The sequence below is a fragment of the Lupinus angustifolius genome, chromosome LG20 (assembly GCF_001865875.1).
Source record: "Lupinus angustifolius cultivar Tanjil chromosome LG20, LupAngTanjil_v1.0, whole genome shotgun sequence".
Lineage (NCBI taxonomy): Eukaryota > Viridiplantae > Streptophyta > Magnoliopsida > Fabales > Fabaceae > Lupinus > Lupinus angustifolius.
In genome coordinates, this window is record NC_032028.1 from 20844972 (window position 1) to 20859976 (window position 15005).

At 30.8% G+C, this 15005-nt stretch overlaps 2 protein-coding genes across 2 annotated transcripts; both read left to right on the forward strand.

The window, feature by feature from the left end:
• LOC109336435 (cytochrome P450 714A1-like) lies at positions 1110–8752 on the forward strand. The gene is made up of 6 exons (XM_019573030.1): positions 1110–1193; positions 5943–6314; positions 6666–6892; positions 7204–7454; positions 7538–7955; positions 8210–8752. Exons 2-6 carry the CDS (start codon positions 6014–6016, stop codon positions 8648–8650), a joined length of 1638 nt encoding a protein of 545 aa, XP_019428575.1. The 5' UTR covers positions 1110–1193; positions 5943–6013; the 3' UTR covers positions 8651–8752.
• Positions 11039–14924, forward strand: LOC109335315 (triacylglycerol lipase 2-like). Its single transcript, XM_019571447.1, has 8 exons — positions 11039–11286; positions 11910–12026; positions 12841–13092; positions 13208–13351; positions 13612–13652; positions 13758–13837; positions 14099–14197; positions 14303–14924. The coding sequence occupies exons 1-8, from the start codon at positions 11095–11097 to the stop codon at positions 14623–14625; spliced, it is 1248 nt and encodes a 415-aa protein (XP_019426992.1). The 5' UTR covers positions 11039–11094; the 3' UTR covers positions 14626–14924.

Here is a 15005-nt window from a genome sequence, read left to right on the forward strand (position 1 = left end):
AACTGAATTGGAAAAGGTGGTTCACTTTAATAGTTTAGTTTGATTTTTATTTTGTGAAATAGATTCAATTGGCTTCTATTTTACTTTATTACAAAATACATGAAAGAAGTCAAACCAAATTGTAATTTTGTATTCATTTTGATTCAGTTGATTATCTTCCTCTAAAATTGAATTGTTATAGGCTTGTTTGATTGCCATAATATTAATAAGAACATAATAAAGTATAAGATAAGAGCATAATGAAATATAAACATTAAAAACTCTATCATATCTAGTATTTAATAAATCAATGACGACAAGTTGAATTTTTCCTCCCAAGATATTTTTACCAATGAAGTTGTAAAATTTTTATTGTAAGTGAAGAGTTCTCTTTTGGAAATTAGTTACGGTCAAAGATTGTATTTGTAACAATAAATAATTATTTACCTTACTAAGAATCTTACATTCCATTAGTATGATAAACTTTAATGTCAAGTATCACTTGATATGGAATATTGGATTACTAGCATCTTGATTATTTGGATTCCCCATATTAGAATTAGTTCATAAATATCTACTATTATACTCAATTACATAGTTTTAACAAGTTAAACCACTTTCCTATTTTGCCAATATAAAATTAAGGGTTGTAGATGGTTGACGTGTATCATTTAATTATTGTCTGATTATTGTTTGGTTTAATGAATAAGAGATTATACCACTTTCAATTAGGAAAATTCCAATCTGATCATACTAGACATAATTAAACCAAAATAACTTGGAAAACGAACCAGAAAATATAAAAAATAAAACAACACTCAATATAATTATGATAATTATATTAATTATATATAACATCATCCTATTTAACGAGACGCTCATTATCACTTTGGGTAAAACCGATCTACTAATTCTTTGATTCTGGTTAATAAAATAAGATAAGAGAGATGTTGAAAAGATATCCTAAACAATTTCAATAATTACCTCTTTCAATTTAATATTCTCCTCGAGTAAAGATATATATTTCAAATTCAGATTATATTTCATTTCCTCATATAGTTGCATTTAAATATTATGACCCTTTAGGTGTGGGACCATCCTAAAAATGACTTGAGTTAAACTCAGTTTTTGTTCTATTAGTTCTTGTCACTTCACCCTTTCCACCTTCTTCCTCTACTTCAATCTTCTTTTGCATGTCCTCCATTGCCTCTAAGGTATTCTTATTTTTCTCTTCATCTCAACATTTATAACTTACCCATTTATTTTTATTTATTTATTTATTAAAAAATTCGTTTCCTTTATGTTTTTATATCATATGTGTTTCATTTTATGAGTACATGTTCATTTGGGTATAACATGTCTTCAATTTGTGTTAAGGGTAACAACATCGAATTCCAATCAAAATTGTCCTTAGTGGCAAATTGGGACACTACTGAGTCCCTAAACTTTGACCTCAAAATTACTATTTTGAACAATTGAAATAAAAATTTTGGGGTTGAAATGAGTTTTTTTCATTTTCCAGGGACTAAATTTGTGTATTGAATATTGTTTTTGTTATTATTATCATTATTATAATTATTACGCACTAACAATATAAGATCTATCATTACTAACAAGGCGTTGGTCCCCACTGGATCTCCAAGGTCGATTATTCGATTCGTGGGAGCGATCACGAACCCAAAGGGATTAGTTCTTTACCCAAGAGGTGAAGGATACCCTTGATAGAACAAAAAAATATAAGATCTATTATTGATATTTAGTTATTGTTGACTCTCTTAAACAACAAAAATATACATAGTGTCTATGCATAAAATTTTACACACATGTATATTACACTCTTATTATACTAGTAACATTACTTGCTCCTTCATGTTTGAATGCACATGGTTGCTCCAATAATTAAAAAAAAAAAGGTAGTTGAGTGTACGAGTGTCCCACCTAGTGGGGTCTAGGGAGGATCCTTATAAGCAAATAGACTGTTTCCAGGATTTGAAGCAATCTTATATGGCTTCGATTATTCAAAATCATGAAAATCGAATCATATTTGATGGCTATAATCCACTAGTATTAGCAATTTATGATACATTGTTTACTCTTAAGTCATATGCACATAGCATTATCTCATTACCCCTTTTCTTAACCTTGTGTATAATTTCTGTGGTGAAAATGTAATGTTACTTATCTCAGCCACCCCTTTTCTCTGGAATGCTTGCTTATTCAATTTGTGAAACTGTGACAAAGAAATTAACAATAAAGAAGCATACTTTTCAAACATTTAATGATCTGCTAATAGTCTGTTTGCAAGTTGGATTTTGGAGGGGAAGGGAAATGGAAGACTCCGGAGCTGTGAAATACATTACGAGATGACTCTAAAGCCTCCTCTTTCCCTTCATCCCCTCTGAAACTCAACTCGCAAATAAACTCTAAGGGGACTGACTATCACAGTTCATAGAGCAATGTTAATAATGTGAGAGGAAAGTTTCAATGTAATGTTAATTCTAGTTTCTAAAAAGATTGCAACTTTTAATTTGATATTAGAAAAATACATTATGCATATTTAAATTGTGCCTATTGTTCATCTAAGTGAAAGCAATTAAAACTTAGAAGTAGAAACCATCCCAAACTATGCAAATTTGTGAGCCATAGTATTCTGCATATTCCATAAAAAGTGTCCCAGCATTGCATGTCTGTTTGTCTCATTTAACATCGCGGTGGTCGATTCGGAAATGAAATTTTGGTTGTCTTAGTTGTATGATTTAGGAACCAAAAACTTGTTTGCTTATTTCTTTTTATAGGATGCAGGAACACATTTTGTATTTCTCTTGAGAAATTAGAATACAAAGACAGATGAGGATAAAACACCCTCCTAAACAAACAACTTTATACATGATTCAAACACAAACAAAAAAAAACATGGTTGCTCTTTCTAGAAAAGTACATATAGTCTTTAGTTACTTACTGCAATTATCGAGTAATGCGGCCAATGCTGCAACAATTGCAGTCCGGTGCGATTGTAGAGACCATGAAATAATTCGAGTTGCAAAGTGCAATTTAAAACCTTGATCACCTTCCACACTATATAGAGAATATTTGTGTGTATTGCTAGATTTTAAATGAATGTTTTCAGCTTAAGGAATTATGGCATGTCATCTACACTTATTCACACTTGATTTATTTTTGTGCTTCTGATTTTGATGCTGTGGATGTTTCACATACTTAACTCCCATTTTTCACTTCCTCATGTATGATCTTACTAAACAGATTAAGTAAAAGAGTAATCTGTAGCAGCTATCTCAATTAATTTTAGCCTAATGTTTAGTACTGGATAAATTTCAACTAAAATTAACTTTTTGGTCTAGTTGTGTAAGGCCCTACTGGATCCCCTGTATCGTACTAGGTCAAAGGTTCGATTTCTCATACCGACAATTGTTGGGAGGGACAACCATGCATCGCGAGAGAGATTAGTTCTTTACCTATAGGATGAGCCGATGAGGGGATACCCTTGGTTATACACGAAAAACAAAAAATAAATTCTTGTGGTATAAGATATGCTGGGTGCATGATGTGATTCAATCAGCCTGGTTTGACAAAGGTTATTGAGCCAAGCACATCAGTATAGTTAATATTTCAAATTCGACTTTTAGTTTCAGTGTACAGTTATTAAATTAATTGTTTAATCATAAAGCAGAATGTTTTAGATTCTTTTAATATTATGAATTTTTAGAATGTTTAGGAATTATAGTTGCACTATAAGTGCATTTTTGTTTCCTCCCTCATCTCTAAGAACACCTTCAATAAACCGCACTTCATAATAGGGATCAGTATGAGTCGGGTAAGACTTGTCCCTTGTCATACTCTACATGTCAGTTGGGTCATTTTTTAAACTTGAATCTGACCCTAGATCCGAAGCTAACATGATACCAAATGTCGACCGAGTCAGGCTTTAAACCTAAACCTAGACTCGATTAAACATAATGTACACCCCTTTACTTTCAGATAAAGTTTTTTCAATATTAGCCATTATTATGGATATCTAATTTGATATATGAAATAAAATATGTATATATATTGTTAATCATGTGTATATATGAAGAAAAATATTAGAAAATCAATGACACTTTCGAAAAAAGATGTGATTACTCTATACACAATTGACCGAATTTAATTTTTGAATTCGAACCCGATCCTGGACAGACTAGACCTGACCCATGATGGGGCCAAACTTAATAAGCAGTTGTGTCCTGTTCACCTCTAGAATATTCTTTTCTACCTATGTTTCAACGAGTTCATCCATCTAAATGCATCAAAGAGAATAATAAAGGACCTCATGGGCACTTATATAAGTATGTGTTACCCAACATGTTAATCTAGTGTTTCAAATTATGGACCATATTGCATGATGTGACTGTAATATTGTAGTTACAGTAATTGTCATAACTGATTTGTGGTGTGATACCAAATTACATGTGCGACTACAACGAGTCGTACCTTAACCACATCATACTACATTTGAGTTACGTTAGGTTGCAATGCATTAGACTGTATTGATATCAAAAATATTTTTTTACTCACAAAATAATTCATATTATAATCCACATCGCAAGGACGACAATAATCACAATTGTAGTAACTACAATTATAATTTAAAACATGGGTTTAATCTAAATAAGCATCCAAAAAAGGATATTCAAATTTTGCATTCCTAAAATAAGCTAAAAGTAATCCTTGTTTAGAAGCTAGCTAGGATTTTTAAAGAGCAAAGTTGTATTCTTCAAAAACTAACCTCCATTTTTTAATATTGGATTAAAAAATTACAAAAAAAATATTAATATTACTATTAATTTTTTAACTCACATCTTTAGCCTTTGCTTCACCAACCACTTGTTTTTTATTGATTGATTGTTAGGCAAATCATTAAAAAACATATTCCTTTTTTTCTTCAATGTCTAATAATATAGGAGTTACTATAAAAACATTCTTTGGACATATGAATGCATGTTTTTTTTCCTTCTTGAGTTTAATATATATTCATGGTTGGTAAAAATTTCACATGATTAATAAATCATTCATTATTTATGTTTATTTCTTTTATTTAAGAATTAACGATGATTGAATGATGGATGATATACCGAAATTGTAAATCAATGCATTGATTTTTTTCTTCTTTTAGCCTTTGCTCCACCTACCCTGTTTCTATCATGAATTAATCTTTTATTCTTAATAAAGCAATTATTAGTATTTTGTATAATAAACTATAATAATATATAGAATTGAAGTATAATTCTTTCACCTTATCTGCTAAACGTTTGCATTCACTTTTATAATAATAAAATGGCATCTGTCATTTTAATAAATTTCTTAATAACTCTCCTATTTACTTTAAAAAAATAATATTAAATGTGTTTTAGATGCAGGGTATTAAATGCTTTTATTTTTATATTAATATTATCTTTAATTAAAAATAATTTTATAAGAGAAAATAATCTTTGTACCAATAATGTAAAAGTTTTTTACATTATCACCCTTAAATAAATAAAAAGTAACACACATGAACAATGAACATGTACTAACAGTGTAAAAAAAGCTTTATCATCCGTAAATATTAAACTCATCATTTTATGATTAATTAACGAAATGTAAGAGAATGTTGGATATTCGAAGTATGAAGAAGTCGTACATTGTATAGAAGTAGAAGAGTTATAGAATGTAGAAGTAAATGAATCCATAGTAATAATGCCTTAAGATTCCGAATCTTTTATTTACTCCGCAATTTAGCCCATAGATGAAAATCTCCGAGTAGTAGTATATACTATAGCTCATAGGTTCATGATTAATATACAATTGATGATTAATATACACATTAACTTTCATGATTAATATACAATTGATGATTAATATACTATAACTTTACACAAAGCATAAAGATAACAACGGAACTTGATCATTTTCTCTTGCATAACCAGGTAAAATAGCTTGGTTTACTGATATAAAAGATCGAAGGAGGATAACCCAAGTGAGGAACAGAATTGTGGAGATGGAAGCTGAAGGAAAATGGCAGTTTCATCCAGAGAGAATGGTGAAAGAGATATGTTATTCAGCACTGCTAATAATGCTATGTACTGTGATAATAGTATGTCAGAAACTATGGTTGAGGCCTCGGAGGATTCGATCCGTACTACAGAAGCAAGGTATCAATGGACCAAAGCCTTCATTCCCCTTCGGCAACGTTTCCGAGATGCAGCGGATTCATCATGAACCTCCTGAGTCTGCTAATGCTTTCGACAAATGGTTTTATTCCATCTTCCCATATTTTCATGCATGGAAGCAAGACTATGGTATGTCAACTTTGATATATTAAGTGATTCTTGTTGTGACAATCAATATTATATCATGAATTATATCGTTATTAGACTTATTATACATCTATAATAATAATTTAAAAAGCTTGTTGTTTAAGTACTCAAAATTGTGATTCTTCTAAGTTTTGAGATTCTCATCACCAATCTCCTTGTTCTAAGCTCCTGACAGTGGTGTACTGTTTCGTGACACACTGCTCGTTTGTTTAGGATTGAAAAAAAGTGATTCTCGAAAGTGATTTTGGTAGAAACCTTTTTGAGATTCTCCAAAACAACTCAATTTCAACTTTTTTTCATTCGATTAAAGGTTTATGAATATATGATAATCAGGTCCAGTATACATGTACTCCACCGGAACCAAGCAGCATCTATATATGGAAAATCCGGAAATAATAAAAGATATGAACTTGCATACATCCTTGGATCTAGGAAGACCTTCATATCTGACCAAAACATTGAAGCCAATGTTGGGTTCTGGCATCCTTAGGGTGAATGGATTACAATGGTCCTTTCAACGGAATCTTATCGGTCCAGAATTTTTCCTTTCGAAAATTAAGGTTTGTGTATGATCATTTATTGTTGATAATATTATTAGATGATTTAGACATGGATTTGTTTTTGAGAATCAAATTTCCTATTACAATGACTTTTATATACTGTCAATGTGTCATCCACTATCCATATTTACTCATCATTGACTGTGTATAAAATCTTTACGCTGACAATGTATAGATATTACACTCTTTTTATTTTTATAGGCAAACATTGGAATGAGTTATTTGAAGATGTTTATATACTGATGTACATATATGTGTACATAAAAAATGGCTACTTTATTAATGGAGTTGTTGTATTGTTTAATTTGTAGAATATGGTAGATTTGATGGAAGAATCTGCGATGGAAATCGTCCGAAAATGGGAGGGCCGAATAGCAGAAAACGAGGATGGAATTGCAGAGATTGTAATTGAAGAAGATCTGAAGGTTCTCACATCAGATATAATTTCAAAAACTTGTTTTGGAACTTCTTATGCTCAAGGCATTGAAATTTTTACAAAGTTGGCAACTATGCAAGCTACCCTAGCAAAGCCAAGTATTCTATTTGGATTTCTAAACCTAAGGTTATATAATCATTGCTCATTTTACGACAAATTTATACAAAGAAATCAATTCTATATTATAACGATATATGATACATTATCAGGTATCTTCCCACCAAGGAAAACAAAGAGATGTGGAAGTTAGAGAAAGAGGTGGAGAAGCTGATATTAAAGGTCATCCATGATCGCGAAGTAGAAAATAAAAATGGCGTAAACGGGAAACAAAAGGACATGTTACAAACACTGCTAGACGGTGCAGCTAATGCCGCCAATGCAAATAGCAATGGTAAAGGTTCTTTCAAGCTCGGGAAGCATGAAAAGAACCAATTGATTATCGACATATGCAAAACTATCTACTTTGCAGGCTCCGAGAGCAGCGCTCTTGCTGTATCTTGGACGCTGCTGCTGCTCGCATTACATCCTGATTGGCAACAACGCGTTAGAGCTGAGATTGTTGAGACCTTTGGTAACACATTGCCTCTCAGGGTTAACGACATGGACAAACTTCGAAAGTTGAAAGTAGTGAGTACACCATTTCACTATTGCATTCTTATATCTAAATTATTGTTCATCATAATTACACTCCATGGTAGCATTTGGTGCATTGAACCGGACAACATGTTCTGCTTTGTTCTCTATTCGGCTCCAGCCCGTAAAATTTTCGGTCTTTTGTCTTGTTTTGTTCATATGATGCACCAAAAGAAAACAATAGTGACAAATAATTGAAATAATAGTTTCTCTCAGTTATTGAACCTTAATTTATTGCTCTTGTACAGCTGACAATGGTGATTCAAGAGAGTCTTCGTCTTTATGGGCCTGGCGTTACAGCTGCAAGGGAACTTTTAGCTGATATGAAGTTAGGAGAACTTATGCTGCCGAAAGGCATTAACGTGTGGTTGTTCCTGCCCGCATTGCACCGCGATCCTAACAATTGGGGACCGGATGCTTGGGAGTTTAAGCCGGAAAGGTTTGCTGGTGGTGTTTCAGCAGCATGCAAGTATCCTCAATGCTATATACCGTTTGGCCTCGGGAGTCGAATTTGCTTAGGACAAAACCTGTCCATGGTTGAAATCAAGGTAGTACTCAGCCTTCTTCTGTCGAATTTCGCCTTTAATCCGTCACCAAATTATCAGCATTGCCCTGTGTATAAGATGCTGTTAATCCCAAAATATGGTTTAAAGCTTCTTGTTAGTAAGGTTCAGAAGACAGGGGCATGAGTCATGTTCCTCCCTCTATGTAGTCTCAATGTGTTGTTCAAGACTCACTAGTTTCTTGGTGACTACTTTGGTTGGAATTCTATCAATAAAATCCCTTAGTTTTCTTGATTTTCATATTTTCCTCTCATTATACAAAAAAAAATCTCCGAAAAAGAGTCTCGTGCGATGAGTAGTCCTTTTATAATACTGGGAAAAAAAGAAATTTAATTAACCCTTTATATATAATTTCGAATACAAATTTTGCAACTATATTAATCAGATAATCGAGAACTTTTACCAATGTATTATTATGTCAATTTTTGATAAATTTTCTTTACCCATAAAAACAAGTAATTATAATATGCCAATGTAATGTGATTTGTTTAATGGACAAAGAGGATGCCAATGGACGAACAAGCGTCAGTTCAATTGATACATGTTTGATTTTCTTTAAGTAAAGTTTTGGATTCGAGTCTCGTGGATAAAAAATATCCGCTGGGAGAGTTAACTCCACGTACTTGTGGATGTTTCCGGCTCGAACATAATTGTATCCAGGTGAGGATACATGTGGGAAACCAAAAAAGAGGACGTCGTGGAAGATTTATTATGTTAATAGCTATATCGAGTGAAGGAACATTAAATTTGGGATCAAGATTCACCATACAGGCAAAAATAGTTAAAGCTTTTGGATAGAAATACAATGAAAGTTGAGTAATAGAAATTTGGAGAATAAAAATTGCACATAATAAAATATGAGTACTGAAATTATACTATTAAAAAGTTGAGGAATTAATATTATATTTTGATCCAAGTTTATTAGGGAGTTAACTCATAAAAGTTGTTTAATACATATACTTAAGTCATTTAATCTTTTATAAGTGATTTGAATTCTCACTTTTCTATTTTTAAAAAATTAAGCTTTTGAAATGCCCATACAGTTTTTTATAATGAAACGTCAATGTAAAAGAATGATATAATTTGATGGAAATTGGTGATTCTTAAAATGAATTATTGGTTTAAAAGTTAAAGCATTGATTGAATTAATTGATAGATAAGATAGTTTCATTTAAAATTTATAATTAGTGATGATATAAAATACCCCTTGTTTTTTTTTTTTTTTTGAAGAATGTAATATTTACACATATTCAATACATTATTCATTTATATTGCTTATACTTAAAAGTTAATAATTATTACATATAAATAATAGACAATACAATAACAATATAATTTTTTTTATACTGGCAGTGGTTTTCTCTTTTTGGAATAGAGAAATTGATCATAGAACAATATAAAAAGTAGGGATGACAAAAAAACCCGACCCCTGGAAATACCCGTAATGGGTATCCGCAATAATAGCTTATGGGTGAAAGCAGGTTTTGTGATACCCGCACCGTGGGTACCGCAAATTTATATATTTAGTTTTTAGTTAAAATTTTATATATATTTATTATTATTTTAAAATGATATATCATATACTTTATTATTAGATAATAAATTACACCTATTTGACTATGATCTTAAATTTATCATATAAATATCATATTATTCATGTACCAATTATTTTTACATATTGACTATTACAAATTATATAAATATATAATTAAAAATAAAAATCCGTTAGTTATACGCAAATACCCGCTACCCGCATGGGTACCCGCAAATATTACATGTTTGAGCACGGGAAAACAATACCCGCGTTTGTCCGCGCCCGTTTCCATCCATAATAAAAAGGGAGGGAGTATATCTGTTATCTCATAAGTTTTGTGCCACTGCATGTACCATCGGCGTGTAATTAATTGAAAAAATATATTTAAGTTAAAAATTAATAATTAACTCTTTTTCTAACCATTGACCACTGATGATACAACTTGTGGGATAGCAGATGCACACCCAAACCTTACATTTAATTATAAACAATCTTCATCGCATAAAGTTGGTAGAAAATTGTAAGTCTCAAATTAAAAAACTTGAAAATTTTAAATCGTAGTCTATGATTGGACGAATGAAGAAAAGATACACTTAATTATTAACCTTATAATTGACTAATAATTTGACAAAATATTAAACAAATGTTCCTTTGTTTCTATTAAAATTTCAAACTTTAAGAATATAATATTTAATTGATATAATTGCATTAAACAAAACTAAGGAATGACTACCCTAAAATGAGAAGGGCAACTTTAATAATGACATTGGTTCCTTTTAGTCTTACACGTTTATCCATTTAATCTCTCAATTGAGTAAATTTATTTTGACTTCACACCTCAACCACAAGTTAAAATTAGGTTTGCATTAAATATAGTAAAACTTGTAACTTATTTTCTCAATCCTACATTTTATGTTTAACTTTCAACTTTCAACTTTCAACAACTATATATATAAAGGGAAATGGGAAATCACTCTCATCCTCAATCCATTCACCTTACTCCTTATCCATACAAACCTAAAAGATCAAAGCCAATATGGGTCTCTTAGGTTTGTGGGGTTTTGTTGCATTTATGCTATGTTTCTTAGTCTTAGCACATGTTCCTCATCAATCACATGCTTCAAGTCGTAGCTCCATTAGTAGAAAAAACCTTGTTGTTGACCCTTTATCGGAAGGTTTATGTGCCTCTATGGTCATTGGTCATGGCTACAAATGTCACGAGCTTGAAGTAAGACCTCCATACACATATATATAAAAGTTGTGAATTCATTTTCGAAATTTTGTCCTCAACTCTGTTATGTTTAATGGAATTTTAACACATATTAAAAATATTTGAATAGTATAAAATATAGTTAAAGTAATATGTCAATTTTTTATTGTGTGTCAACATTTCATCATATAAGACGAGATTAGAAATAAGATTGGATACGTGTTTTTGAGATAACTGATCTCCATTCATAAGTTGCATTAGAATTTTTTCCATAACTTTTGTGAACCTAATCTTTTTAAAATAACACTTACATGACTTTTATTCACAACCCAAGTTTTAATGTACTAAAGCATAAATACATATTTTACTCGATACAAACTTTTTTTTAAATCCATTATAATAATGATAAAGATCTTTACATACATACAAAAATGAGTTAATCAATAATATCGAAATCAGATGAATTAACTCAAACCAATTTTAATTGTAATTGCATCTCACATTTCATCATATATTTTTTAATTTTAATAAACACAACATAACCATAATTATAAATTTATAATAACAAATTAGTGGTTAGAATAATTATATATAAATTGAAAGTCAAATAAATTAAATCTAAATATAATATATCTTTTTAGGTTACAACCAAAGATGGGTTCATTCTTAGCCTCCAAAGGATTCCAGAAGGTAGGTGTGAGAATGGAGGCATTGGTACTAAGAAACAGCCGATAATAATACAACATGGAGTAATGGTGGTAAGTGATTATTATTTTTTAATATTTTTAAATTTATTAATATATAATAAAATTTTGATACTCACACAAAAATTATTAAACCTCATGGTAACATACTAAAATGAAACCTTTGACAATATATTTGTAGAAAAAAGATGAATACTTAATTATAAAGTATTATGTGTTGTTCTATCTGATTCTACCTTCAGTAGAATTAGAACCAGATGTTTCATTTTTTCATTCAAAAAGAAAATGTTTCATTTGATAAAAAAATATAGATCTCATTGTATAGGATAATCTAACCCAAAGATATATATATATATATATATATATGTTTGCATATGTTGTATCTATCCATGATATGATTCTAATATCACTCATGCTTAAGAGCTTGGATTCATCTTAGTATCATTTGAATATTTCAAATTTTATAATATCTCCAATAACAAATCAAATTAATTCTATCTTTTATTTATTTTTCATCCCTTTATTACAATATGATATTTTATGTTATTTATAAAACAAACCATACCATGCATCCTTAACAAACACATTCTAAATGAATATTAGTGTGCAAATGAACATGTCTCTGATTGTTGGACCAGAATGTTATCGGGAAGCTTCCAATACTGGGGAGTTCCATATAAGAGTCACAAGTAACACACACGTTTTGAACTAAAACTTTAAGGCATTAGTTCTATGGGCCTTTACTTTTTATAAACTTTTTCACTCCTCCCCGCATATCCAATATGAGACTTCACACTTGAATAAACCCAACACTAATGATGTTATAATTCTTAGTGTTTTCTGAATATTATAAGACATGGTTTTTCAGGATGGAATGATATGGTTTATGAACTCTCCAGAACAAAACCTACCCATGATTCTAGCAGATAGTGGGTTTGATGTGTGGATTGTTAATTCTAGAGGAACCAGATATAGCCGCAGACACACTTCTCTACATCCCTCTAATGATGAGTTTTGGAATTGGTGTTTGGATGATCTTGTTACATATGATCTTCCTGCTGTTTTTGATTTTGTGTTCAACCAAACAGGCCACAAGATCCATTACGTGGGTCATTCTTTGGTAATGCATCCTATATATTCTTATATCCGACAAAATATTAGTCTGGTGGTGTAAGGCCGAAAGCATCGTCGGTCATTGGCAATATTATACTAAAACATAAGACCATGTTTGGCAGGGAACTTTGATGGCTTTGACATCATTTTCAGAGAGGCAGTTGGTGCATCAGGTGAAATCTGCTGCCTTGTTGAGCCCAGTTGCATTTTTGAGTCACATGAAAACAGCACTTGGAGTTATTGCTGCAAGATCCTTGCTTAGTGAGGTACACAATTAAGATGATAATTTATTAATACCCGAATGTTTTAAATCACGGTTATAGTTCTATTACATTTATTCCGATAAGAGATTCCCGCGAAAAAATGTGATCTACTCAATTTTGATATGGTTGTTGAAACTACTAAAATTATAAGGTTGTATCAACAATTATGATTATTAACCCAAATTTAAAATATCGAGTAATACTAACTTTGACATTTTATAAGAATCTTCTAATTAAGGAGATTTTTCTGTATTGACAAACAGGCTTTGACCATACTCAGAGTAGGAGAATTTAATCCTAAAGGGTAAGTACATAGAAGTTGTAATATATAACATAAGATGCTGCAAAATTCACTAGTATTTTAATTCTATACATTATTTAATGCTCTTTGAACAATTCATTTGAATAGGTTACTTGTGAAAGGGTATGTAAGGACATTTTGTGCTTCCCCTGGGGTAGACTGTAGAGACCTGTTGAGTGCAATCACTGGTAATCCCTAACTCATGGATTAATTGACAATATATATTCGATTTTGTGCGCACTAGATCAGACGGTTAGATTTCGATTTTAATAAATTCGAGTCAAAATAAAATTCAGATTTTTAGCTGTTCAGTTTTCATTTGACTTAGATTTATCAAAAACACGAAAATGATATCTTTTCAAAATCACTCGATCTATTCCCATTTATCTAATTGAACAAAATTTTGGAGTATATAATATATGTATGATTAAATAAATTGTCTTATTCAGGTCCAAATTGCTGCCTCAATTCTTCAGCAGTTGATCAATTATTGTCACATGAAAATCTTCAGCCAACATCAACAAAGAACATGGTGCACTTAGCTCAAAGTAAGATTTTTCACATCATTCTAATTAATAATGCATCTAATTTAAATATTCATCTTATAATTGACTAAGAAATAACCCATCTAATGTAAATTTTGTTATATGCAGTTGTTAGATATGGGGTTTTGGCAAAATACAACCATATGGAACCACAAAATATGATGAAGAATCCTCAAAATATATTCCCTCAAACCTACTACAACCTTTCTAATATCCCTCATGACCTCCCTCTCTTCCTTAGCTACGGTGGCAAAGACGCCCTCTCCGATGTCGCCGATGTTCATAATTTGATCGATCGATTAAAATCCCATGACGTAGATAAGCTAAATGTTCAATACATCAAGGATTATGCTCATGCTGATCACATTATGGCTCTCAATGCCAAGGATATAGTATACAATGCTATTGTAAAATTTTTCAAGAATCAATAATTTAGCACAAATATGAAGAGCTAAGTTGAAATTGAAAGATTATTGGGTTTTAGAAAGTGAAAAGTTGTAAAATATGGTAAATGTATATACACAAATGTCATGCAATAGGTTAAATCACTAGATGTGAAAACCAGCCTCATGCATGGTTTGTGGATAAATGTTTTTGGTTCTACTTAGTTCATTTTCTTTAATGAACTATAAATTTTGAGCTTTGAACCTCACTTATTTAAAAGGGTGAAACATTGGCTCGGCTTGTTTATAAACATGAATTTTGGGTTCGAATGAAATTGCTTATTCAATATATATTCTTTCACTAGAAGATAAAATAAAAACAAATATTTTTATAATTGATCATTCATAATCAATTATATATATATATA